Source organism: Cariama cristata, unplaced genomic scaffold (genome assembly GCF_000690535.1).
Source record: "Cariama cristata isolate BGI_N322 unplaced genomic scaffold, ASM69053v1 scaffold27024, whole genome shotgun sequence".
NCBI classification, from domain to species: Eukaryota; Metazoa; Chordata; class Aves; order Cariamiformes; family Cariamidae; genus Cariama; species Cariama cristata.
Window position 1 is genome coordinate 13,241 of NW_009612757.1, and position 27,325 is coordinate 40,565.

The 27,325-nt window shown below is 37.7% G+C and overlaps 1 protein-coding gene across 1 annotated transcript; it reads right to left on the bottom strand.

Annotated features, from left to right (window-relative positions):
• Nucleotides 1-7,558: 7,558 nt before the first annotated feature.
• Nucleotides 7,559-27,223, bottom strand: AVL9 (AVL9 homolog (S. cerevisiase); the record flags this gene model as incomplete). The annotated part of the gene is made up of 14 exons (XM_009698770.1): nt 7,559-8,115; nt 8,728-8,816; nt 10,802-10,855; nt 11,779-11,896; nt 13,284-13,503; nt 14,322-14,456; nt 17,253-17,802; nt 18,444-18,505; nt 22,123-22,161; nt 23,286-23,326; nt 24,002-24,068; nt 24,446-24,535; nt 25,293-25,364; nt 27,138-27,223. Coding segments are annotated over 14 exons (1,718 nt in total), but the record flags the coding sequence as incomplete, so codon positions are not given.
• Nucleotides 27,224-27,325: the final 102 nt, after the last annotated feature.

Here is a 27,325-nt window from a genome sequence, read left to right on the forward strand (position 1 = left end):
ATGACATTAATTTATTAAAAAAGACTGAATCCAACACAGTTTGAGTGTGCTTTCTGGTTGAAGTAGATAGAGTTATGACACCCTCCCACCACACACACACTTCTAGCAAGTAATTTGTTGAAGGCAACCTGAAATAGTTAAGCTGTGAAAACAAGTACATTAGTTGAGTGTGCTTTACTAGTCGGTGAAAGCTGGGAGTGAGGTAGTGAAGTCAAATGGAGGATTATATAGAACTTGAATCCCCCAGTGTGGTATTTGTTAATCAGCACTTCTCCAATCATGGGACCAATTCTGCTCTACTACAAGTGAAGAACAACAGGCAGTAAGGAGGTAAGGAGGAATCTTTTCTGTAAGATCAGAAGATGGGAGGTCTCTTTTCAGTCTTCTAATATCAAGAACAAATTTATTTACTCCATTGTCCGGGCCGCCACTGGCTTTTCCTTAATTCTGTTTCTTATTCCAGTAAATACAGTTACAGCTTTCAACAAAGATGACAGCTATATAGTGTTGTGGCTAGGCCTCAAGCGGATTTACAATGTTTTGTACAATTATTAAAAGTTTTGAGTGGAAGAGGGGCTTTAGATAAGAAACCTGCTTTGTATAAAACTCTTCCTTATGCTTTGGCATTTTGTACATTGTTGGGATTTATGGGACCCAGAATAACGATGGCTCCAACAGAAAGAGGCAAGCTGCTGTTTTTTTTCTTATCAACCTGACATAACATGTTTGTATTTACCATTACATCAACTTTTTTTTTTTTTAAACACCTGAATTGCTTAGATAAAAGGGGAGAAGCAACACAGGGACTCCTGCTGCTAGGGCTGCGTCTGTTGCTTTCATGACATCCAGTTGTCAGCCTGTTCAATGATGTATACATTAAAAGAAAAACAGTGATACTACTTCATAATGCAATTTGGAGAATCACATACCTCAGGAAGAAGTATGAGTGGTATCCCAGTAACGCCAGCCTGAATGGACTGCCCGGTTGTGTGCGTCATTCTCACTTCAGCCTGCTGCGTCAGGCTGCATTAGGCTTTAGGACAAGCCTAACTTCAAGTGCAGATGATCTATAGCTAGCGAAGGAGCACAGCGGGTTGGTCCTGTTACTGAGAACTTTCAACTTGAGTTTAAAATCTTATGCCTAGTTTCTTACCAAAGGGAGGGGGTGTGTAAATTTGAATAGGAAATAGGAGACTAAATGGCAGTGGCTGTAAATCACAGTTGCCTCACAGAACTTAGAAGAACCATCCTTCATTTTATCCATTTTGGAACATCTTTTAAAATACAGATGGTCTAGATGACTTCCTGCTCGTCTGCATTTTATATATATATTATTTTTATATTGTTTCTAGATTTTTCTGCATTTTTTTATTTTACATGGTCTAAGATGATGTAGTACCTTATTTAAAATTAATTTACTATTAATAACACAGTACTTGAGACTAGTCAAGTATTGAACAGTTCTCTAGTCTGTTAAAGACACACTTACTATTATTCACTTACTTATACAACTAGTTGCTGCAGTCAGTATTCAACCTCAAAGGAAAACACAGCTGGCAAATGCTATTCTCAAGTCTAAATTCTTCCCTTGCATAATTCGAGAAGGAAACTGTGCAGGCAAAGCGTTGTCATGTGCCTGGAAATAGTCACCAGTGGTAGAATTAGAGAAAGACTTCAGTGGGAACAAAGACAACAGCTGAAAAAAATGCAATTCTCATTTCATAAATAGAGCAAATATGATTAAAGCCTGCACAGTAAGACTAAACTAGTATCTTACTACAAAGCTTCAGCCAGTACTAGCCTATTCAGCCTGTACTTGGCTTTGAAGTACATTTACATACAAGTTTCAATGAATCAACTTTGTATGTCCTCAAGCTTTGCTATATTGGCAGAAAGTTTGCTTCTTTTCTGGTAGAACTACTTTAAGTTAGTCCTACATAGTTTCAGTTCCCCTTACCTGAAGTAATAAAAAGAAGTGATCTGGCCTCTACTAATTTTTAATGCATCCACTTGTTTTTACAGTTTAAACGCATACTTAATTGCAAGTTTAATTTTTGTTCTAAAGGGAGCAGTCAGATCTAGGGCAGTGAATTGTGTCAAGCTTTAAAGAGAACAGGATCAGCTGGATAGTTAATTTGGGGGGGAAATAATTTCATAAAATTTTAAAGATTTTTTGTTTTATTTAAAGGACTGGTTTAAAGCACTGCTTTTCACAATACTTCTCATTTCACTTTTCAGTGCTGCTGTTAAGATGCACTAGCATGTGCCCCATTGCAGTACAGCTAAGGAACAGCCATGGACAAACCTGCAGATCACTGAACTTACTAGCAGGCTCAGTTTTTCCTCCTCTGTTTCCTATTTACAGCTACCTTCAAATTGTTTTCTCGTTTTGGATCTGGATTCCTACGTGAAAGAAACTGTAATTTAGGCAGACTGAAGTAGACTCGCCCTTAAAACCAGTTTCTTTCCACTTCGTGCTCAACATTAGCCAAAATCCTGTTCAGTTCCACTCCAGGAGTATTTAAAATATCTCCCTCCTACAACATTTATCATGAGTACAATTCAGCAAGGCACAGTTCTTACTCACAGAGCTTATAACCTGGAGGAGGAATACTAGCAGACTGAATAAAATGCAGGGATCACTGGTGATGGTGGGAGGCAGCCTATATGAAATCTGCACATCTTCACACACCTCCCAAGTTCCATACTGGAAGAGGTTGGTAAACAGCCAGAAGCAGCAGGTCAGAGCAAGGCCTGGGTCAGTACCGAGTTACAGAAACTTTGACATGGAAGAAAGGACTAACAGAGAAGATGGGACAGGCATGGAGGTGAAAGAGCAGTAACAGTATCTCCGTGGGTGCTCTTCTCCCCTCCTGCTCTAAAACACGCAGCTCTTCAGCCAGCTCTTCGGCACAGCATTACACACATCACAATATACATACACACACCATTTATTAAGAGCAGCAAAAGTCAGTAACTGCAGGTCAAATTAAGCAACACGTTAAGCTCAGCGTTATTTTTTGCCACTTTCTGGTATGCCTGAACTTTTAAAATTCTCAACCGTGTTTCTGTCTGCATTTCATAAAGTCTCTGAATTGAGAGATGAGAGACCAATTGAGGTTCCTTCTTCAGTATTCTCCATCTGTTTCACATAGTAGGCAAGTGATGTTATTCCCTATCTTGTTTTTAAGACAAGAAAATACCTTTACATCTGCCTTCAACTTTAGTAACTTCTTCCTTCAATCTAAATGTTCTTATTTGATTTTCTTGATGCTCACCTGATCTAGAAAGCAGTGGTACTTTCTTAGTGATCTAGATTAAGAGAAGAAAAAAAGATTTTGTAGATGTTCTCTGCTACTATTGAGGCAAACAGTAATTATGCTTTCATCAGTATTAGTAAATTCAGGCAGGGAAGTAACAAAAAAAAAAATAATCTTATTTTCTATCAGTTGGTTTTGGAATAGCATTACAAGAGGAGCAATGTATGATGAGGCAGTTTTGAACCTATATAGGAGGACTCAACAAGACAGCCAGACTTCGGAGTTCCACCCCAACTGAGATTAAGCCACCTGCATACAGATGTTATGCACACAGGATGTCACTTACGGGGAATAAGGTAATCTGAGTAAGGTTCACTATATCACCAACTATTTAACTGACACAAGTGATCCATCTCTACATTTTTTAATGAATCCAAACTCTGCTTCTAATGTTTGATAGAGAATGGGGTCAAGACCAGAAACATCACAGAACTAAAGCGCTGTGCCTGCTTTTTTTAAGTCAGTCTCTCCTCTACTAAAGACTTCAAACACCATGAAGCAATTTGCCATACATCTTTAATCATAGTACAATAATGTAGTGTTTCTGCCTTTAATGAACACTCTCCATGTTGCCCTTTTTAATGAAAACTAAATACCTGCAAGAAAGTAAAATTACACTGCATAAACTACATGATGTAAATTTATCTTTCGGTGTGCTTGCACAACTACTTGCATATGTTGGAAAAATTTTAACAAATTTTGGAGAATTGCAACCGTTTTCTAGACCTAAGCTTCATCTAATTCACATCTGAAAGTTATTCAAGGCAGTTCTGTTTCCTCCTATGGGAAACAGCAATTTACCAAATCATTCTCAGCCAGGTACAATGACAGTTACAGTAGAAGTTTTAAAGTTTTAAAATAGTTCACTATGGCAGAGAACTGGGTGTGCAGCAATTAATTTACTCAGCATCCTGATTTTTACTAGATTTCAGAATCCACATGAACTACGTACTATTTGGAAGCTAAATCTACATCAAAATTTTCCAGTCGTACCTAAAGTTCTTACTGACGTAAGAAAGGTCTGTGACCTACTGAAGACTTTAAGCAATTCACAATGAGCAGTACCAACAGGGAATCAGAAGTCACACTAGAGGATCCTCTTGCCCTAAATTTGCAAAAAGCAATATCCACAATCATTTTAAATGGAACACAAATTTCAAAAAGACTGCCAGTGAATCACAAGCAGAAACCAGTATCAAAACCAGATGCCTGCAAGTGTCTTCTGGTGAGATTAATTTCTTAAAATAATACAGCTTTTTGAGCAGACAGAATTTTAAACAGGCTGGATGTATTTATTTTTTGAGCAGCACAAGAAAAAAAAAATCAAATACATTACTTGTATGTTAAATTATCAAGCAACAACTTCTATGTTTAAAAACTGCATTCACGCCTTCACTTTTACAATGAAATACTGCCACATTAGTTTCTCTGCTTAGTAATAATTTGTGTGGAAATCAGAAGATTGTTTAGGCAAAATACTAAATTTAATTACAAAGGTGCTTAAAACAGATGTACAAGGTCAAATAAGTGCAATGTACTAGAACAGCGATCTAAAAATGATAATGACATCATGATTTTTGAGGAAACCGGTGTCAGATGTATACAGGAATTAAGGTTATGACATGAAAAGGACTGATGAAAAATGCTGAACATTTTAGTCAAATATTTTTTTTAGTCAAATATTTCTGACAGCCAGAAATACAGCTCTGTCACGATGGATGTTGCAGAGGTAACAATCGCTTCACAGCTGACTCATGAGAGGCGCTACCGCCAATTCATTTAGGACTCAGTGTTTCTTCAGTGCAGAAATGGATTCCGGAGTCTTTGAAATGGAAGTCGACTGCCTGAATCTAAGTAATAATGCTTGCACTGGAAATTTTAAAACAGAGGGGAGGAAAATAACTTGCACTTGCATTGGATTTAACTAAAGAGGTTAGAACCATTAAATTAAGAAGAGGACTAAATGAGCTTCGATGGAACCTCAGTGGCTGCATGCCTTCCTACAGCCCAAAAGTAAGTTTAAGCAAATGTCAGAGCAAAACATGCATGTTAACGAAGACCACATATTATGAACCGCTTCATTTCCACCCACTGCATGAGTCTTAATCACTGTTTGAGTTTAAATCACAGTCCAACTTACTAGCAGGATGCCAGTTCTTCGAAAGATTGAAAATGAATACAAGTTTCTTATTCTATCATTTGTAAAGAAAGGAAAATACTCTTAATCAGGTTGTACGTTTGGCTCCAAAACAGACACAGCTGAGACAGTGGGAAAAAGACTGCAGAGAAAGATCTGTCTGGTCTTCTTGCCCATAAGAGAAATACTATGAAGTATCACAAGAGTCCCTGTACAAAGCAGCAAGCAGCCGTGCGTCTGCGTCAGCTTAGCACTGCAGAGGGCACCTCATTCTGCCCTTCCTCAGATCAATCTACACCACCCCCCCACCCCCCAAATAAAAAAAGAACCAGCTTTCTAAGATCCCTGGGCCAGCGAGGGAGTCTGTGGGAGCAAGAACAAACCTGGGCCTAAATTTACCTACTGTGCCTTAAGTTGCTGGAGTTAGTTTTATAGGTGCTTAAATCCTTTATGCACCTTTATCCAGTCTTCACTACAACATGAAGCCTGAGCACTTAAATCCCAGACAGCAGATATTATTAGCCATTTCACAAGAGCAAGTGATTATTTTCTTATCTGCATGCTGAATCAGAAAGCTCATCGTGAATAAATGCAGCCCTAGTCTGATTTCACCAGAGCTCTTCCTGCATATCAAGTATTACGTAGTCTTTGAAAAGATACAAATGCCTGTTACAGAGTTGTGGGATAAAACAGAAAAGGGCATCAGAAGTTTAAGGAGAGACACAAATACTTGCAGAGATCAGGAGCAATAGTTGCAGTTCTATAGATACATTTTACTTGTACGTCAGAAGCAGTAGATTAGTAGAGCTTTAGGGGTCTTTTTTGCCCCTCTCAAATGAAACCACTCAAACAGGCTGTATACTCTCAGGTTTTCCACAGCCCTTCTATCTAGTTTGTCCTGGAAAAAATTAATGAAGGCTTTAAACCAGATCCTGTGTTTTCAAATTGCTGTTTGAAGCAATAAAAGTGAAAACTAAGTTGTTGGACAATAACTATGTGATACAAGTATGGCTTCTCTATTAGCTTTTCAAATGCACCTAAAGAAATTACAACTTAATTTCTTAAAACAAATTACATTCAAGCCTTCTTGTTTATCTCTTGTACAGCTGCTGTATTTCATTTGAGGAATAGAAGAAATAACCGTGACTTGAAATCTTGGCCCCAGAGAAGAACACAGCAAAATGCTGACAGATACTGATGAGGCAATAAACTAAGAGCCTTTTACTACAGAAAGTTGGAACATTTGATCATGTAACGTAGAAAATGTTAACAGCTATCACGTGGGGATGTTAGAAGGCAGAGAGAGGCACACACATTGCAAGAAACAGGAAATAATCTCTCTCCGAATCAGGAAATGCAGGAAGTGGAATATGCTTGCATACAGAACACGCTGCATGCATGTCACATATGAAATACAGCATTATGCCACATCTTTTCATATAAACTATTATATTTCTTCACACAAGGACACAAACTGAGGCGTTTCAGTTACTCTCTCTCAATTCTAGTATTACTTTCCTTATGAAAAAAGTAGTTATCCAAACAGAACATTCCCTGAGTCGACACAGAAAATCAATATAGCCGATTTTTGTTTGGAAGAGTCTTTGTAACTTTACTGGAAAAAAAAAAAGCGCCACGTAGAGTTTGCTACTGTGCTAGTTTTAGACATTTTTAGTACTTTGTATTCACATGTATGTAACTACACTGATGATGTAATTACATCCTAATAGAGCAAGACCTCATAAAACTGTCTATGATCCAATCCCAATTTGGGAGAATTGTTTTGTACTACTTTTCCTGAAGATATCTCTCCAACTGGAATCCCATTCACGTCCCAGGGTAAAAACACGGCCAAACATATGCACAGTTACGAAGGCCTACTGCATAACATCAAGAAAATACTGATTTCGCAACTGTCACACAGATCTGGGGACACAGAGAGAGCTAGAGACAGATTAACGCAAACAACTGAGGATAAAGGAAAAAAAACCCTTAAGTCAGCCACAGCCTTACTCTGTACCCTGCTGATTTTAGTTTGCAGGTGAAAGCGATAAAGTTCCACCTGGCTTAGAACCCTTTAAGGGTTTCTACCATGTACTTTTTGCAGAGATACTCTCAAATCCAACCTGAAAGATAATCAGTATTTATACTCTGCTTATTTCTAACAAGCATTCACAAACATCTGGCTATTTAGATTGAAAAATATAACTAGTTTACATAAATATTTTGAACATCCAAGAAAATGTACAAATCTAAAGTCAATCACGTTTGGCTTGCAACAAGCCCTGTTTGCTCATGTCTTTATAAAGGCTCAGTTTTAAAGAAAAGTAGTCATTTTAAATACAACCAATATACTGCAAATGCCATCCCATTGTATGGAGACACCATTCTTCTATACTTCTAGTGAAACTGAATAATAACATTCCACATCTGCTTGCAAGCAACATATACCTTGTTTGGTCCTGGGTAGTTAATCTCCACTCCTATGTTTTGGAGCAGTCTTTTACAGCTCAGAGAAAGCATTGCACCTGAAATATTCAGCAGCATTATGCAAAACCATGATTTAGTCCCCAAGGCTTTGGGTTGACTGCGTAAAAGTGGAAAACCACGATGACATAGCTGATTTCGCACTTGTGAACGCTCCTCCAACTGATTGACCTGCATTACAAAACAAAAGAAAGAAGGTCAATAGTGTAGTGTTATCATTACTAAGCTACTAAAAGAAATATAAATAATTTTTTTTTTTAAAAAGATCACACAATCAGTCATCCAATTTGGGTTTTAAAATGCAAGTCCAGAGTCCGCGTCAGAAAACATCTAAAGAATTTGAACACAGCAGCTCAGCAGAAACATCCTATGTTGTTCTTGCTAGACTTCAGGCTGAAAGGTGCTCCTTGCCAGAGTGTACAACAGCAAAAAGAGTAGAAAGACTCCAATGGCATAAAAGAGGAAACGAAACAATTTTTGGCAAAGCTGCTGCAGAACAACTATCAGATTCTTCAATGTCTGAACTCACATTATCTTGCACTGCAAGATGACAATGTGATGTTGCCTCTGTTCAAGTGCAAGAAGCGCTTTTCCAGAAAATTACAGACTATTGCAAAACCTGCAGAAACCAACACAAGGTCTTCCTCTGATTTCAACCAGCTCTGTTTTGTATGTATGTTATCAAGTACGCTTGGATTAAAATTAAATATAACTGAGATATAGGATGCTTCTTCAAAAAAAGATACAGCTTAGATGCAACATGGTTTTAAATAAGTTTCTTACCTACAGCTTTTCCCGTTTGTACAACATTTCGGCTAGTAGAAACCATCACGTTTCCAATCTTCTTTCCACGTTCACTGTTTTGCACAGAGCTAAACAAGAGAGATACTGAAGACTGTTAGTTGACTGACTTCTTAGTACTTCCAGGTGTAAATAAAATACATAGTTGAAATACATATCAGTACACACAGAGGTTTACATAGCATATATATGTACAGTTTTGTTTATTTTTATGTATATATATAAATATACATATGATCAAGCCCATAATTCCTGCATGCATCTTATCTACATATGAGATGTTAGGCAAGCTTCTCAAAGGAAGAAAAAGATACTGTCAGCAGGACAGGAATCAAAACATGATGGTTCATTCTTATACAACACACTTTATACCTTTCCTAAATGATTACCAAAATGCATTTATGTTCTAAATTAAAAAGCCCGATTTGCAGTAGTTTTGAGAAGTTTTAGCTCTAATATATAAGCTTTCAACAAAACAGTGTTACTGATGAGTCATTATTCTATTTTCTAAATAAAGTTTACTTTGTATCTTGCTCTAAGATTAAATTTTTGGTCAAGTACAGTTTACACTCCTGCTTTTGTTAAATGCAGAAAGACAACAGATACTACCATCATTTGGAAGGAAAAGCACAAAAGCAATCAGTTCTACTGCACAAGTGTTAACACTTGAAAATAATCTGATTTAGTTTTAAGTTGTAACATTCAAGTCACATTTCAGGCTTTGAAAACCCATTTATGTAAAACTTAACAATGCAACATGCCACATTCTTTCCCCGCTTTCGAAATCTTCAGCGTAGGTGCAAAAAGCAGAAAGAATAGAGTACACCAGGAACAAGTTTAGGCTCAGTTTGCAAAAGCAAGTAATTTTGATGAGTATCTGATAGCAAAGTCACATCTGGAGAATAAAGGCACTGTTGTAAAAATACAATGTTGTAAAAATATTACAGACACGCTAAGAACTACTGGTCCTTTTACACTGATTTCAGGTTACTCAGAAGAGTTGGTGTCTCCCCTTTCAAACACAAAAATAGGGCAAGTGAAGGATTACAGACACCTCCACATCTTTCAAATTAAGTCCTTCTACAAAGATCTTCCATTAATAATAAAAGCTGCTATCACCATGCACCTTACCGAAGGCAATTACCTTGAGATAAATCTCGATTCATTTGCATTCTCAATTGCCATCATGGAAATTTAATCTGTCATCGGTCAGCAAAAGCAACAAAAAGATTCAGAGGGCTGAAGCCTGAACCTTTTTATTCCTCAAGCTGTTCCTCTATGTTAGCATGTGGTTTAGGTCTGCTCACTGAAAATACCTGTCTACAGCCAAGGCAGGTGCAGAAGCAGCAGCCTGTGTGTATTGCTGATTTACAGGCATCTTAAAGAACCAGTCTCGGATGTTTTATGGTCAACATAGCTAAGTGAGAAAACAATCTATTTCCCTGGTGCATAAACAAGAGGAGATAGTTAACTGCAACTCCAAGACTGAATTCTGGCTTCAGTTAGAACTGAACAGCTATGGGAAGAAAAAGCACCACTCAGTTTTACACCTGAATACTATGGGTAAGACTTGAGATCAACTTGAAGTTCAGCTGAGTCTGGTGCAGTAAGAGATTATGTAAAACTCATTCTAAACTTTCAAATCGAAGAAACTGAACCATGTCTCAGTATACATACAGTGAACTTCAATTCTGTATTAAATACCAGCTAATTTAATAAAAAAAGCTGGTTTTTTATTAATAATGAGACCTAAAGTCAACATATAGGAAAAACTCTGATGAAAGTATACAAAAGCCTTATAAGTGCAATGCAAAAAAATCAGAGCTCCATTATGTAAAGTCCAACACAAAATGTACATTAGCACTGTTTTTCCCCATTTCAGGCAAATATTCCATCTTTAGATGCAGTGATGTTTTGCAGGAGAACGCTGAGTATAATTCCATATACATGGCCAATTTAAATCATTATTTTGTTTAGTTCATCATAGCAACATACACAGTTATTAATATTTGACCACACTTTTAAACCAATACAAATCAAAGTACTATATACTTACTGTGACAATCTTAACTTAACATCTGATACAGAGTACTGTCCCTGGAATGGGTGGCTAGAAAAGGAGGAAAAATCCAAGAAGACATTAAGTATTTCTTTTTTCACGATGAATTTATATCACACAATTATTACTTGTACTCCTCTCTGTGGCTTACAAACAAATACCATCTCTTGTAGATACACTATTATACCACTTTACAGAAGGCTAGGTCCCAGTGACTTTTCAACCTTAAATTTCTTACGAACTACCTGTAAGGTGCCTTCTATTTACAGACCAGATATTAACAAACTTTTCACACTAAGGCAGAGGCACCTCCTAGCAACACAGAGCAAATAAAAAAGGTCCCTTAAGTAGATCAAAAGAGCTTTGTAGGTCTAAAGAAAAACCTTCTTCAGACTACAGCAGCTGACAAAGCAAAAGCAAACAAAACTCCCTGCAGTACAGTAATAACCCATGCTAAACAAAACACTTGCACAGCCAACAGTGTTACCAAGCTTGGCATCATCTCATCTTTGAGTGAAAATACACATAAACCAATCCAAAGTATAGAAGATGCAACATTAAACAGCCAGCTCCCCTCCAGCCCCAGCAATGACAACCCTGGACACAGCTATTCCCTGGACACCTGGAAGCAATTAATAAAAAGTAGAACCATCTGAGGACAATTCCTGAGGAATGACAAACTTTTTATGGCTGGGGACAGCCAACAATCAGCTTGAACAAGTTTCACTTCTCCTGACTCTGGGTATATTTTTCTTCATAGAACTATAGCCCAGAATCAGAGTAAGGTATTGAAGAACAGAAATACTCGGTTTCCGCACTTACAGGATAGGGCCCCAAAGTTTCACCCTCAGGGCTTTACAGCAGGAACAAGGGGAACACTGTAATTCAACAGAATGGTGTGCCTGACCACGCATACTAGGAGCTCTCCATGTTAAATGCTAAGGTGGGGAAAAAAAACCCAAATGTTTCCTTACCTAGAATTTACCTCTGCAAGAGCTGGATGCTTGTTGCTATTCCATACTCTGTAGTTGTGGGTATTTTTCCAAGCTGCTACAAATGCCATTCCGAAGTCTGACAAAGTCTTTTCGTTGTCTGATAAAACAAAATAAAGATGAGAATTTGCAGCAATTCGTTAGAGATGTAATACAAGAGAATTTTTTTTTTCTTATAAAGAAAAAAGTTACATTTTCCAGGCTTTTATCAAATCAAAGACAATTAAAACTCTAGTACTAAGAACTGGGCACTTCAAAAATTTTTTATTATTTTTGTTTTAAAGTGTACCAGATATACAATGCCAGGACAAAAAAAAAATAATTAAAAAAGCTTAAAAAAATACTTGTCTTATTTTTACTTAGAACTTTATAAATGAATCAAAGAGCTCAACCAGAAAAGGTCATCCAAACACATACACCTCTTGACTTGTTCTCTGGGCAAAGACAGGAAATGGGAGAGAACGGCCACATAGCAACCAAGAACAAAACACATCATTTGCATTGGTCTTGGTCAGATACACTGGGCTTTGCTGTACTCTGTTATTACTCATTCAAATTTAGTAAACCCCAAATCTACTCTGAAACTGCAGTATGAACTACTGTGGAATAAACTTATCCCCTTTAAAACACTGAAGAATATAGGAAAGCATTTTAGAGCCAGTCAGTGAAGCAGTATGAGCTTCCAGAAAACCCTGACATTTCCTATCAACCAGGTCATCATCTTAAAATATTAATGTTGTCAGACAAAGAACTTAGCATCTTCCAGACTTTAAAATCAAGTTCTCAGTCCCATGTTTTCTCACAAACACCACAGAACAGGATCTGAATTGATGCAAATAATCATGACGAGAATGAAGTTAACAGGGTCAGTGCTGGGCAAACTAAACATTTTTTACAAATAAAACACTGATTCTTTTAGTTATATTCATGCACAAAAGATTGGAACATAGAGAATCCCCTCTGAGTTAAGACAGAAGATGTTGAGCTCCAGAAAACACAAGCTTATAAAGCCTCTAGACAACACTTTTCACTTATGTGAATCCCTACTTAAGACAGTGGCAGGAAGGGAAAACGGATGGAACAGCCTAGCAAAACTTCCTGAAGACAGCCACTTAACTTCTCATCTCCTTGAATCCAATTAGTTCCCCAAAATTAACTTCAGGTTGCAGTAGAGTCTGTAAGACACCCAAGTTTGTCAAGTCTCATCTTGCACAGGGTTTCAGGTACTTCTACTTACAAGGAAAGCTTAATTAAATCAAGGAGAAGGAGACAGTCAAAGAAGAATGTGTCTGTAAGGCTGTGAAGTAAGAATTAGTAAAGAGCTTGTCAAGGAATAACAAGGACAGCCAAGGGCAATGGAAGAAGCAGCCCAAAATGAAACGTTAAGCAGAGGGAGATCCAATGACAGGCCACACATTTAATGCAACAGAGCAAATGCTTATTACACCCACCCTCATCTCAGTCCCTAGAGAAGGTATCTGTTCTACCTGGTTGCAGCACAGCAGCAAGCAGTGCATGAAGATAAGCACTGAACTGAGCCCTGATCCACTCATCTCCTCCTTCCCATCCAGTGCCATCAAGGAAAACATCATCTCTGTTCTCAGTTACATGCTTCACCAAGTAATCTGCAAATCTGAGGTCAGCAGTTGTTGGGTTCAGGATCTTACGGAGTTCTGGATCGTGGATTTGGACATGAGCATCTTCTATCTGTTTGAAATAATTCCAAGGGTAAGCATTTATCTAAATAAAACTGCTTATATATACTCCTATATATTGCTACCTAAATCTAAACCCACGGTCCCCCAAAAGACCAAGAAAAAACAAATGACCAAAGAAATAACGAATTAACTGTTCCTAGAAAGCCAGATACTGCTCTGATATAACCAGAATCTGATCACCTTCCTAGCACACAAGTAAAAGCTGCTTATTCGACAGGATTTGGCAGGGGAAGTTTGGTGCTCACGTGTATTCTCCTAGAGGCTCTTTGATTATCACTTCAATTTATTAAGTTAGTTACCTATATCTAGCTATCTTAGGTTACCAAATGCTGATTATATACTTGTATCTATTTGCTAGAACTGACACAGTGTTTTCTTAGACACCATTTTTTTAACCTCTTGATTAAATCAGAAGGAAGTCAATACCATGTGCTTTATTATCCAATGGTATCTCTTTCTCAGCTGCAAGCACTTATTTTTGAAGACCTTATTACAAAGTCATGAAAAAAGCCCGTGACATGAGAAGTAGAATTACATCAGCAACAAAACAGAATTTAAGAAGTGCCCTGTAAATTCTAATATTGGATGTAAGAATATACAGACAAACGTGTTAGTTTTGCACAGCTTATCTAATCCTATCCTAACAAATGACACAAATTTAATAGGGTTCTGTATTTAAGAATTTATTTCATAGGGAAGCAATTCAAAATTTGGGCACGAATGTGAAACTTTAAAGCTGTATTTAAAGTGAACCTCTTCTCCACCCCCCCCCTCCAGTTCAAGAAGTTCAAATACAAAGATTCATACTTCTACAATTGCATCACTCAGATGTTTCTGCTGACGGAACAGGATATTGGTGGCTCCTGCAACAAAGCCACGGACTGTTACATCTGACAGGAGATGATGCTGCTGCAGTGCCATGTATGGCAAACAAAGGTACCCCTAAAGTAACAGAGATATTTAGAGGATTAACATAAGGAAAAAAAAATTGTCTATATTCAGAGTTTTTCCTAATACAAGCCAGCACATTCCACCCAGAATGAACCTTGGTTATTACAATTTCAGCCACGATTATCTATTGTTTTGCTATGTTACATCTGCAAAGCAAAGCAACCAGATTCCACACGATTTAAATTTTTCAAGAGGTTGTGTTGCCTTTCAGCCTCAGGACTGAAACCGAAATACAATGCAAAGGACAGGAATCAAATGTGTTTATAAGGCAACAGAACAAACAGTATAAAACAAGAGTGAGGTCTCAGTGAGGTCACTTCAGAGATGGAGATAAAGATTCATCTCTCCACTTGCATACCAAGATGTCTTCTAGTAGTCCTGAGGCACATAATGCAGGAAAGCTACAGACTGCTATCCACATTTTGTAGGTGGAGATTTCCAGGCTCCAGAGATAGCAATCAATTTTTGATAAGCATACGCATGCCTGCTTTAAGAAAGAGCAGGATAGACAGCAATATACTGTGCTTTTTACCCACTTCGTGCTTCTAAGTTAATCTAGTATCCTACATTCCAATTCAAAAAAAACCCCAAACATTTTGAAAAAAGGCTTTGACGTAAGTCATTGAGAAGCAGCTGTAGGTATTGTAATTTTCTTTTTAAATACAGGATCAACATACCCCTGGAATCTAATACCAAAGCCTAATTCCAGCTGTTCAATTGCATTAAGCTCAAAGCAATTTATTCACTAGTAGAAACCCAGAAGGGCTAACGGCATACTGGACAGAAACAAAGGGCACATGCACTTCATCACACAGTACAGGGTAATTGGAAGCATATGGAAGAAAGGAGCACAACTCGTCCCTTTTGTTTTATTAGACACAGGGATGGCTTTCCAGATGACAAGCACTTATCAGCTGAAAACAGCCTGTGTCAAAGGAACAATGGTGCTTTGAGAGGAATCGCCAACCTAAAATGGAAAATTTTCCAAAAAATATGGCTTAAGAAGCTGGCAAAAGAAGGTTTAATTACTGTATGCCCAAGTAGCAAAGTCTTGGAACTCTTTCACTATTTAAGGTATCAAGTCTCAGTTCCCAAATTCACATTTGTCTGTAAGTATAACAACTTCTATTTCCATTAACATAGAATCATAGATAGAATCGTTATGGTTGGAAGAGACCTCAAAGATCATCAAGTCCAACCGTACACCTGATGCCACCATGCCCACTAAATATGTTCCATTCTTTTTAAAAGACTGCAAATGAAATGAGTGTTAGATCTTACAGAACCGGTAGTATAGAAACAAGTATCACAACCTATTTTTCCTCATGCTCAGGTATACTTGGATAATGTATTATGTGATCTAGCAAAATCTCCTCCCATTCAAATTTGTCAGATATATTAGTCTTACCATGGCATGGCATAAAAGAACCCTGAAATGAGAGCTTTTAAAGAGGTTTAAACTTTCCAGAAAGTGGTTAAATTGTAACTTCAAGTTATTAGAAAAATGTGATGTAAGAGACGTAAAACATTTTCTGCTTTAATTACATTGGATGAACTCAAATTAAAAGTGCCTTTGTGGAACAGAAGGTAAACATGTAGAAACTGTCAGCTTCCTTAGAACTGTTTAGTCTTCTATTTTATCAGCTTAGTAGCAAACTAAGTTTGCATTCATAGCCCCCCATATCAATTATTTTCTTCTTGCTTTCAATCTAGTCTTTTCAATAGAACTAGACCTCATACAATTTACAGGCTATTCTTTTCATTAGACCGTAAGGACAAACACCAGACTGCAGATCTTTGTTAAAAAAAGCATTTCTAACAGTGACATGAGGCAATACAGGGCAATGACATTTGAGCTGCTCGCTTGGGCCCACACAGCGCACCATTTCCAATGAAAGTTATTGTGAGAAGCTCAAACACAATCATCAAATACAATGTTCTGCAAGGAAATGCAAATAAGTTCCTCCAAAGGAAGAAACACCACTTTGAGCCTCATCAGCTTGAGGAAATAAATCTGAACGCATTTCCCCGTGTTTTTTACGGGAAACCAGCCCTAGTAAATGTATTGCTTGTTATCGGACAATGTCCATCAGAGTCTTTACAGAGACGCTGGCATACCTGGAGTTCAGTTAGGCAACAGCGCAAGCTTAAAATTCAGCAGCTCAGCACCATACACAGGAAAAGAGCCACAGGCAACCACGAAGAGTTATCATGTAAAGAAGGGTGAAATTATAGATATAATTTTTTTTGTGTGTGTGTATACACACACACACATATTTATATATACATTTTGTGCATATATACACACATATGTATTTATAAATACATATATATAAAAATGAAGAGAGGAAAACAACGGCTTAGGTGTCCGCTACGATACAGCTTTCAGAATCTTACTCTAGATTAAGATATCTAAACACTTCTTAAGTACTCTGATCTTGCCCAATATAGGTTAGATCAATTCCTCAGAGTAAAAGAGAACAGTAGTTACTGATACCTACCATTTATTAACCACAGTGGGGTTGCAGGTTACCATCACGTAGAATTGCAAATGGTATGGAAGTATATGCATGAAAGAAAAGTGGAATGTATGTGTGCGGCGCACACCCCTCAGACGTGCACTCACACTTTCCACCTGCCTTGGAACACAGTCGCTTGCCAGAGACCGTACTCACATGTTTTGTAGCACCCTACTGTCCATCCGGAGTCAGGTAACCATAATAATTAGCCACTTCTGAAAAACAGATGTCTTTTTGCGTTACCAGGTATCATGAACATCATGTTTACCTTTGTAAATATAGCCAACGGCATACCATACTGGTCCTCTTCCAACCCAGATATCAGTCCTGGAACAAGCACCGCGTGTCCTGTGTTTGCTTGGGGCTGCACAGTGATTGGAAGGCTTTCTGAGCTCGTCCCTTCGCTCGGAAGTTTTTCAGCCTGTTCTGATGCTGTATTTTCACGTTCTCCTTCCTTCAAATTAGACTCCTCCAAAATGCTAGGATCCAAGGTCTCCCAGTCACTTTCAGAGGATGCTGGAGAAGCTCGGGAAGGAACTTTCAAGCGCTGCACAGTACCATTGGAGGACTGAGCTCCATTGCAAGTCTTCTCTAACTGGGAGAAAGGCACATTTGCTTTTTGACCTTCCAGTGAATGGTTTCCTGGCCCCTTCCTGCCTCCCTTTCCCATTCCTAAGTTTGTATTTGAAGTATCAGCAGCAGACACATAGTCATCTAACCGTGGTGTATTTTCCTGCAAGCCGGCATCCTCTGATATGCTCTTTCTTGGTCTGTACTGTGAGCAGTCACTAAGACCATGTTCAATCATACCTGGAAAGTGATAGCATGCATGAATATCAGCATCTCAATAGAAATTTAATTGGCTTTCATTAAAGAAAATGAACAAAGTGCTCATGTGCATAGTGCAAATCATATCTTTTAAAACATTACTTTGGGTGGGGGCAGGCAGGTGTTAAAAAACAAAACCAAACTAAACCGAAAACCCACATTTTATCTCCTAAAGAATCTGCCCCAACCTTTTTGCTTTGAGAAGACCAGTTAGAAGCTAAGAGTTAGCAAGGTTTGGGGTTTTGGTTTTGTTTGGGTTGGTTTTGGTGTGCGTGGTTTTGTGTTTTGTTTTTTTTTTTTTTTAAAAAGCACACGTAGAAGGAAGAGTGATTTATATTTTTGTTTTTTAAGGAACTTGACAGGAATATGTGACTTATTCAGGGTCCCATCAATGTTACAGGCAATACACAATATCCAGTGGCTCCAATTAAGCACAAGAAGTAACCCAAGTAGTAAGTATTAGGAGCTGTATACATAGTACACAGACACACAAGTCACCCGTTTTTCAGGCAACATACCAACAGAACTCTATTGTCATGTAAGTTGTTTTCCAAATGGGACAGTACAGCCAGCCTCAGTTATCACCAGAAAGCATATAAAAAGAAGTCCAAACTTCTCTTAAAAAGGAAAGATTGACAGTACAGTCATCAGAGCTCCCACCAATCTATTTACTGGAGAAATATAAAACAGCACCTGGTGACAGAAGGGCAGGGGGGTGAGGGGAAGAGAGCATGCAAGAGAGGAAAAGGGAATTAGGGAGGACAGAATGAGAAAAATAAAATTACACTTAAGCATGACAAAGATAGACAGAACACATGCAAATTATTCAAGGCACTGCTTTTTAGGTTCTTTTAGAAAATCTGCTTACCAACAAAAGCTCTTACAACAGTTCAAAGTAAATATTTAAATATGTCTATTGTATCCTTATATTTTATAATATTTGTAAGATATATGGGTATATATATATACACACGTGTGTAATATATACTTGTCAATCATTCAGATTTTTCTGACAGTCATTCAGATTTTTTTCCCAAATTGACCCAGTTACTGAATGACTGACGGAAAAGAGTTGTTCCTGGCATGCCGCATAAATTCTTGTTCATTTGTAGTACATTAAAATCTCTGTTATAAATCAAAGAGGCCAAATAATCTCCATTCCAGAATTCTGACAAAAACCTATGCAAAAACATCTCTTCTAAGAAAATTTATTAAAGATATGTAGATAAATAAAAAACAGGATAAATGCAGCATGTATTTATTACAGGTATCTTCCTACGATTAAAAAAAAGATTTTTTTTAGAAACAGAAGACATGACTGGTATTAACTTTGGTAAAGCACTTAAGGCACAACATGGGAAAACAGAATCTCCTTAATTAAATCAGAGAGACTGGGATTAGTAAATTAGTTAGGAATTCAAAAGGGGGGTGTCAAAGGCTAGCAATGAAAGAAGAAAGACAAGGTAGACTGAATATTACTACTGGAGTTTCTTCAAGATAGGCCTTCAGGGTGCAGGAAAGAAAAACAAACAAACAAAAAGAAACAAAAAACCCAAGCAACCCAAAACCAAAAAAAACCCACAGAAGTCAACTTGTTTAACAATGCCATTTTTACATCCTCAAGCAACATGATACTAGTAAAAACTACACCAGCATTACAAGGAATCAACAACGCAAAAGGAATACAGCATGATCTAACTTGATGACTCTGCAGGTGGTTTACTAGGTCTAAGATGAAATTTAAAGTGCCAGTTTGCAGACTTGGACTTAATAAAAGACTTCTGCTGTAAGCTAGGAAGACACTTTAGAAGTGACTGATGAACAACTCACATTCCACTAGTATTTGCTAGTCCATCAATTCACTAGCTTGTAGAACCAAGAGAAAGACCCACACAGTCCTAACACATACCAAATGATGTTTAATGGTACCTCAGCTAGAAATAGACTATGTATGTTATCGTGTACAATTTTTCTTTTTTCCATGTTCAAGATAGGTGAATTCAAATTGCAACAGCCACAGAAAAAGCATAATGAGAAGACCAGGCATCTCATCTAATGAGAGAATTTTGACTGACTCCAATGGGAATAAAAAAAGTCTAACTTCTTTTAAGATGCTGCTCTATAACGCATGTATGAAAGATGCATGATATAATAGCGGTGAAGCACTGGAACAGGTTGCCCAGAGAGGTGGTGGAAGCCCCATCCCTGGAGGCATTCAAGGTCAGGCTGGATGGGGCTCTGAGCAACCTTATCTAGTTGGAGATGTCCCTGCTCACCGCAGGGAGGTTGGACTAAATGACCTCTAAAGGTCCCTTCCACCCCAAATAATTCTGATTCTATAACAGCAATGAACTACAACAGAAACCCTATGATACTCCTACAGGTTTAGCTTCTCAGATACCATATATTCCTAGCCAAACTTATTTTTAAGCCTAGAGAAATCATTAAGTCTACAAAGAAGTACCTTGTTTTCAAGAAATCTATTCCAGTCTAGGATTTTGTTCTGGTGTACTACTTACTAAGCTGCGTACTTTTCTGTATTTGTGCCATCTTTCCGTCTATATGGGTGCACACTTCCTTACCCCTCCCAACCCTGTTAGATGGCCTAAAATATTTACATCAGCAAACTGGGTGGTCCTGGCAGCAGAGAGTCAAATGATCACCATCTGGAAGTAGTCTTCCAGCCTAATAACAGCTGAGAAGTGGAAAAAAAAAATAAAATTCCTTTAGCCCATGGAAAGGCATCAACCAAATTACTAAGGATTAAAGGAAATCAGTCTGTGGCATTCAGGCATTTTTCAGCTCAAGGAAAACTGGCATTACTAGTGGCTTCTTGCGCATTATATTTAAGGTCTTTGAACATACAGATTTCCCACAGTTATTCTGGAACCTTAACATCTGCCAGAAAACAGGCAGTGCCAGAAAACCAAAACTCTTCCTTTTGAAATTACAAGTGGTGTCTCCCTGTTGGGGCTTGGGGAAAAACAAAAACAAAGCAACCTGCAGGTTTACTTAATAAGCATCCAGTTGTTTTCAAAACTGTTTCATATGTTTGAGTCACAGGAGCATGCTTGGGAAACCCTCGCTCTCCCCTCCGCCTGCGCATTTACGTCTTGTGCTTTAATCAGCTTCAGAAAGTTATTTTTGGGAAAACATTGCATACCAAGTCTTGATTACATACATTTCTACATGTGTACTCCTACTATGTCATAATCATATTTTCTCAAGTATTTCTTTTGCATAGCCTTTAATATAGCACTCTTTAGCATATCGCTCTTTAATGCGGAAACTGCATTCATTCTCATCAAGGTGTATCTAACTTACAGAATTAAGTGACAAGTGCAAAAACTTTGGAAGAAGCTGCTACTTCTGTTTTCAAACCCCCTCCAACTGTTTCAATTATCTTATAGATTCAGTCCTACTGATTTTCCAGTGTGGCAAACAGGAAATTCTAATGTTCCTTCTCAGCACTCTGAAGAAGCTGGGTTTTAACACAGGAGGTTCACTGAAGAAAAAGTGATGTTTTGGAACTTGAGACAAAACTTTAAACAAAAAAAAAATATCCCTGCATAAATGTGTCTGGGAGCTGATAGTCATTTCACTGAAAGTTCTTGTTCCAGGGTATTAATATATACACAGAAGAAAACAAATGTATCTACTATTTCACACTGGCTGGGACATTTTGCATATTCCACTTCAATTACTACAATAGCATTGCTTCTCAGGCAGAAAGCTAGCCCAAAGAAAAACACTGAGCCTAGAATTCAACAGTTTTACCAATTTATAATCTGAGTTCAGCCTGACCTAACAGATAAGGGTCTTCACATTGTCTCCTGCAGGCGTCCATGCAATTCAGGTCTGAAGGACACTTCTAGCACTCATTTCCTTTGGCAGGCCTTTTTAAAGCCCGAACCAGAACTTCTACTTACTGAATCCCTGTAAAGCTGTACGACCCCTTTCAGGTACCAGCATTTCCTATCGGTTCCTTTACACAGGTACCTATTTGCATTAGGTGTATCCTTTCCCATCTTCTATAATACGTTAAGCTTCTCCACTCACATTTAATCGCATTTTATTTACTCTGGCTGGCACAGCTATTAATAAGGTGGAGTGTGAACAGAACAGAGGTGGAGGCAGATTTATACGTCACACAGCAGTTACTTTCAGTATAATTTCCCTATTTATATAGGGATGCAAAGTTGTTGATATATGACTTTTATTTTACTTTGTTTTTCACATAATTTCATAGGAAAAAAATTTAACAATTGCATTTCTATTTCAATTACCTGCCTCAGCCTACAAAACATTACCTTTTTCTCCAGAAGAATCAATTTAAAAAGGATCAAGACCTGAAAAAACACAAAAAGGAAAAATATGGTGAGTGAATCAGTGCCATTTATCAAAAATACTGTGAAAGCATAACCTCTTCTTCAAGATTTCATGTTAATTGCTACATAACTGTCAAATGATCAAGTACATTTGACCAGTGAAAACCAGTCTTCTAATACCCTTTCTCCACCTGAACACTCATTTTAAAATAGCATTTGAGATGCACAAAGAAAAACCTGCAAAAAAAAGAACTGTGCAATTTGAATCATACAAAGCTTATCAGAAAGAACATGTTGCGTAACTCCAGAATTTTAAAAAACAGTAAACTGCATAAACATAAAAGAGTTCCTCCACAGAAATACAGAAAAGAATTCAGCAAAATACCAAGAATAGCATTCACCTCTTCTAATTTTAGACATCTAAAGATGAGGTATCTAGATCAGAAGTGGCTGTCCAGACTCTCTATACTCAAAGAAAAACACAGATGCTTCTGGGCCATGACTGGCAGAGATCTAAAGTTAAACAAAAATTAGTTCTACCTCAAAAATCTACTGAGCAGGTGCAAATACACCATGAAATCCAGATTCTCAAATTTGTTTTCTTGATGCCTCTCAGTTAATAAAAGATTCTAAATGCTGTTTATACCTTAGCTATAGCATACACACTCAATTTCAATAGTCATTAGGAAAAACAAGGAGAGATGCAAGTCCCCTCAGGTTCTGTGATGGCAAAAGCTGCAAAAATTACAAGATACAGGGAAAAATCCTCCAAGCTGTGTCTGCACAGACTTTAGCAATATTCTTCTATCACATTCATCTGATGAGAAGCAGGAAATAGAAACAAGACCATAATCGAGATGGCACTTGCACCTTGGGACAGGACTAAAGCAATGTCACACAAACCTACAAATCTACAGGGAATCCAGCAGACAGACAAAGCTTCTGTCTGGAACTTACTTTCACTGAAGTTATGTAGGCAGAAGGGGATGGGAAATCAGGAATCTGTAACCAGAAGTACTTCGGAAATAGTCCTCTCACTCCTAGCTCAGCTATGTCTAGCCACGTTTATTTTTCAGTTCCTCACAAGGCATTTTACTCTACAAAGTTAAGTGCTGTACTTGATATATCTAGCAGAGAACACCTACCTTGTGTCTAAAGTGAAGAACAAGATCCCGAGGAGACAGACCTGAAATACCACAAAAAGAGAAATTATTACAGTTTAATAGCTAGTAGAGATATTAACTTACTTCTTGTCACCACTTTTCAGGAGGAGGGGGACATTCATTATGCATTCTATGTGAACCCAGTTATTTCAATAGCAGAAATATTAAGTTCTTTCTTTTGAGCAGAAGCAAGAGTTAAATCTACAATGGAGAGAATAATAATGTGAATAGTCACGCTCTGAGTTACTCCTGTTGGTTGCCACACAGCATTATGGAAACATTGAAGTAAATGCTACACTGTGCATTCAGAAAACACAGAGAAGAGTCAGAATCAAATTACAGATATTCCAAATAACACACAGATGAAAGCTTGAGCACCTCACACCATCAAATAGTTCCATCTAAAAATTAAGAAGGTACCGTTTCCCAAAAGCAGCCAAGCAGTTGCTTGTCAGACTGTTAGGTCAAGAGGTACCATGGCTTTCAACTTACAACTAACTCCTATTACGAAAGCAACACTACATTTATTTGACATTTATTTAAATCCATCAATAAAGAAATGCAAAACAGAACACTGTGCAGGCACACAGATCTCTGGTGCTTAATCTGCTAATGCACATGAACAAATTAGCTTAGAAAGGGAATGTGTTGATTAGTGTAACATTATCTCTGCTGCTTGTACAAAAAAAGTCACTTACCAAGATAAACTTGTGACCCTTCTAGCAAAGTACTGCCCAAGGAACTATTCATATGATCATAAAGTTCCTGTAAAAGTTAGAACAAAGGCAAAAAAAAAACCCAGGAGCCGTTAATGGCACACGGCCACACAAAATCTAGAATTAAAAAAAATGCACTTATTCAAGGATTTCAATGTCTTGTTGCAGAAAGAAAGTAAAATCTTACTAATGGAGTCAACAGAGACACAGGCTGACAATCATGCTCATGCTTGTATTTCATTACAAGTCAGATAGCTGACCCTCTGTCAGATTAGGGTAGTTAATTTAGTTCATGTTAAGTTATTACAAGAGACAAATAACTGAATGACCTATGCAAATGGAATATTTGAGCACTGATTAAAACCACTAAAGTCAGCAGCCATACACTGAAAACTTTGTTCTGCTTGGCTATTACTTACAAGTTACCTTTAGAATTGAAATTTGCGAGAAGTCTTTTTCTTCAAAATACGCATGTGTAATGAGTTGCAGCTTTGCCTGAAGTAACCCATACAAAGGCTTGGAAGAAAAACAAACACAAAAGCAAGTGAATAAAACTTATTTAGTCACCCATTTTGATCTTTAATCTTCTCCCATTCTTATCTTGCAATATAGACACATTATTACACATAGAGCTCCTGGAAGGGCAGTCCTTCGTTTCTAACTTGCAGCATCTTTCTCCTGTGTTCATTTAAAATGATAATTCTGTTTTCTTTCCATTTGCACATACCATACCATCACTGAACATCGTTCTGGAAAAGTAGTTTCCTCCTTTAATACTACTTGTGCAGCTCCAGTAATACTTCTTTCTTCAGCTTTAAGCACAGAAAGAATTTCTGTTCCCTGCCTGGCAATCAGTAGCTTTTGCTAAATAGAAAGGAATACAAGATGTTTCTTCAAAACAAGAGTATGCTGTATGTGTGACTATCTTAAAACCTCTTTCACAGCTGTCAATAGCCACTGTCTCCAGTTATTATAATAGCCAAACCCCTCAATACTGCCACATGAAATAAAGTTATCAGCACTTAAGAATAACCAAAAGCGCAAATAGATAGCCTGGGCTCTCACAACAGGCAGACACTTTTACAATTACAAGGAGACAGCAATTCAAGGCAGCTCACTCAAATGCCATAGCCTTCCGATTCAATTTTACTTCAGTAAATCTGCAATGATTGAAAGAGAGATATTTGGAGCCAAAAGTTCCAAATAAGAATATGGAAAACAAATAATTTTTAATATGTTATTTTAAAATGTTTTGGGAGTTAAACATTCTTACCAGCTGACTGAGAACGCAGACACTTTTCTGTACTGTTTCTCGGGTGATGTCTGCTTGCCGTACTTTTAATGCCTAAGAAATAGAAGTATTACATTATTTTTACCCACACGCAATTTCAAAAAGAAATCTTTCACAGGTCTAGTTGCCACATACCACTCCCCCTATTTAAACAAAATCCTAAAACTGACTGCTTTCAATGGTGGAATATCTAAACCATGCAACAGTATGCCCTTACCTAGTAAAAACTGATCATAACATTGATATGTCAGAGTTGTGTTCTCATCTCACTGTGCGCAGTGAAGATACAAATACAGCTGTGATGGAAGGCAGAAGACTGTTTAAAAGACACTAGCATGAGAAACAGGCAATAGCCCTGGAAAAGGCAATGGCATTTTAACTCGGGGTAAAGTAACAGAAGCGACAACACATCACTCGTTCTTCTCTAACAATATCTGTGAAAACCGACCAGGTTGAAAACTCTTTGCCTAGAAATTGTGGCTTTGAGCCACCCATAAATTAAAGGGGGTATCATCCACGGAATCAACTACGTTCCTAGCCAGACCAAACGGTCCCAGCACTTAACAGCAGACCTAGAAAGGGTGGGGGCAGAAATACAGCCAAGTGATTCACTTAATTGTACAAAACAGCAAATCTGCGGACTGCAGCCCACACATCAAAAAGGACAGATGGAACTAGAGCTGCGTATGAAACACATTGTTTTACATTCTACTTGTTCCAAAGAGTTCATTTTAAACATCTATTTATCTTCTTAATTGGCTACTGAACAGCATAAACTGGAATCAAGAGTACAATAAAGCCAAGTTATTGTGTAGTTAAATAGAGCAAGATTCTAAATCACAGAATACAGCGAAGACTGGCTGCAAAGATAGTGACTGAACTAAAATCAACATGGATTTAGTTCAAAAGAAACAGAATTCATAGTTAAATAGAGCAAAATTCTAAATCACAGAATACAGTGAAGACTGGCTGCAAAGATAGTAAGTGAACTAAAATCGACATGGATTTAGTTCAAAAGAAACAGAATTAAAATCTGCATATGTAAAATTTCTCCCATAGCATAAACAGGAACTTTAAATATAATCACGGTATGTTAACACTAAAACAAAGTATTCCACATTCTTGGCATTTCACCGGAAAAGGGAGTAGTTTTTAAAGAAATTTGTAATAACTTCTCAATTGTAAGTGCATAGATCATACTACTGTTACTATTGACAATATGGGCAGATTCTAGTAGACCAAGTACATGATTTCCTCAGTGTGATCAGGTGCACACTGTAGCTCTCATCAAATTTTCAGCTTTACTGCTAAAAGTTCAGTACCGGTAAGTGGCTACAATGAACGGGAAGATTCTGGTCTACTCTGCATGTGTACTTTTGGCAAAGGAGGCAGGTAAACAGAAACATCCCTACACTTGTGTGGTCAGATCCCAGGAAATACTCTAAAATTCTTCATGGTCACACACTGAAGAAAATTCAACTCTTTCCACCCAAGAGGCCTACTTCCTGGAAACATGACTTGGCCGCCTGATAGACTGTCACCTTCAATTTGCTACTTGGTGCTGATGCCTGGATTAGCTCTCAAGAACCAAAACATATTTTTCAATTGCCTTGAACATTTCAAAGGATCACTATACGCCTCCTGACATAAGGGAAAGAAATAGTTCTCAAGTTCTGTAGCTATCTACTGTGCACATTTTCACAGATTTTTAAATGTAAGATGATCGTGCAGTTTGACTGTTGGTGTAACACAAGCCACTGAATTTTAGGGTCGTTAATGCATCAAGCCTATTATTTCATTAATCTAACTCACAGCTTGGAATGTTACCTTTGCTTCAATCTGCCTATAGCAAGAGACGCCATACACTGTGGTTCGATCCTCACATCTCGGTGGCAAATGGAAAAACACGGTATCTGTGCAAAAGAAAAGACTGTTTCATAAGTCACTAATAAGAGTTCAGTATGTTTGTTTTCAGCATCACTTATTTACAAAAGGTTTACTGCTGAAAATACTGG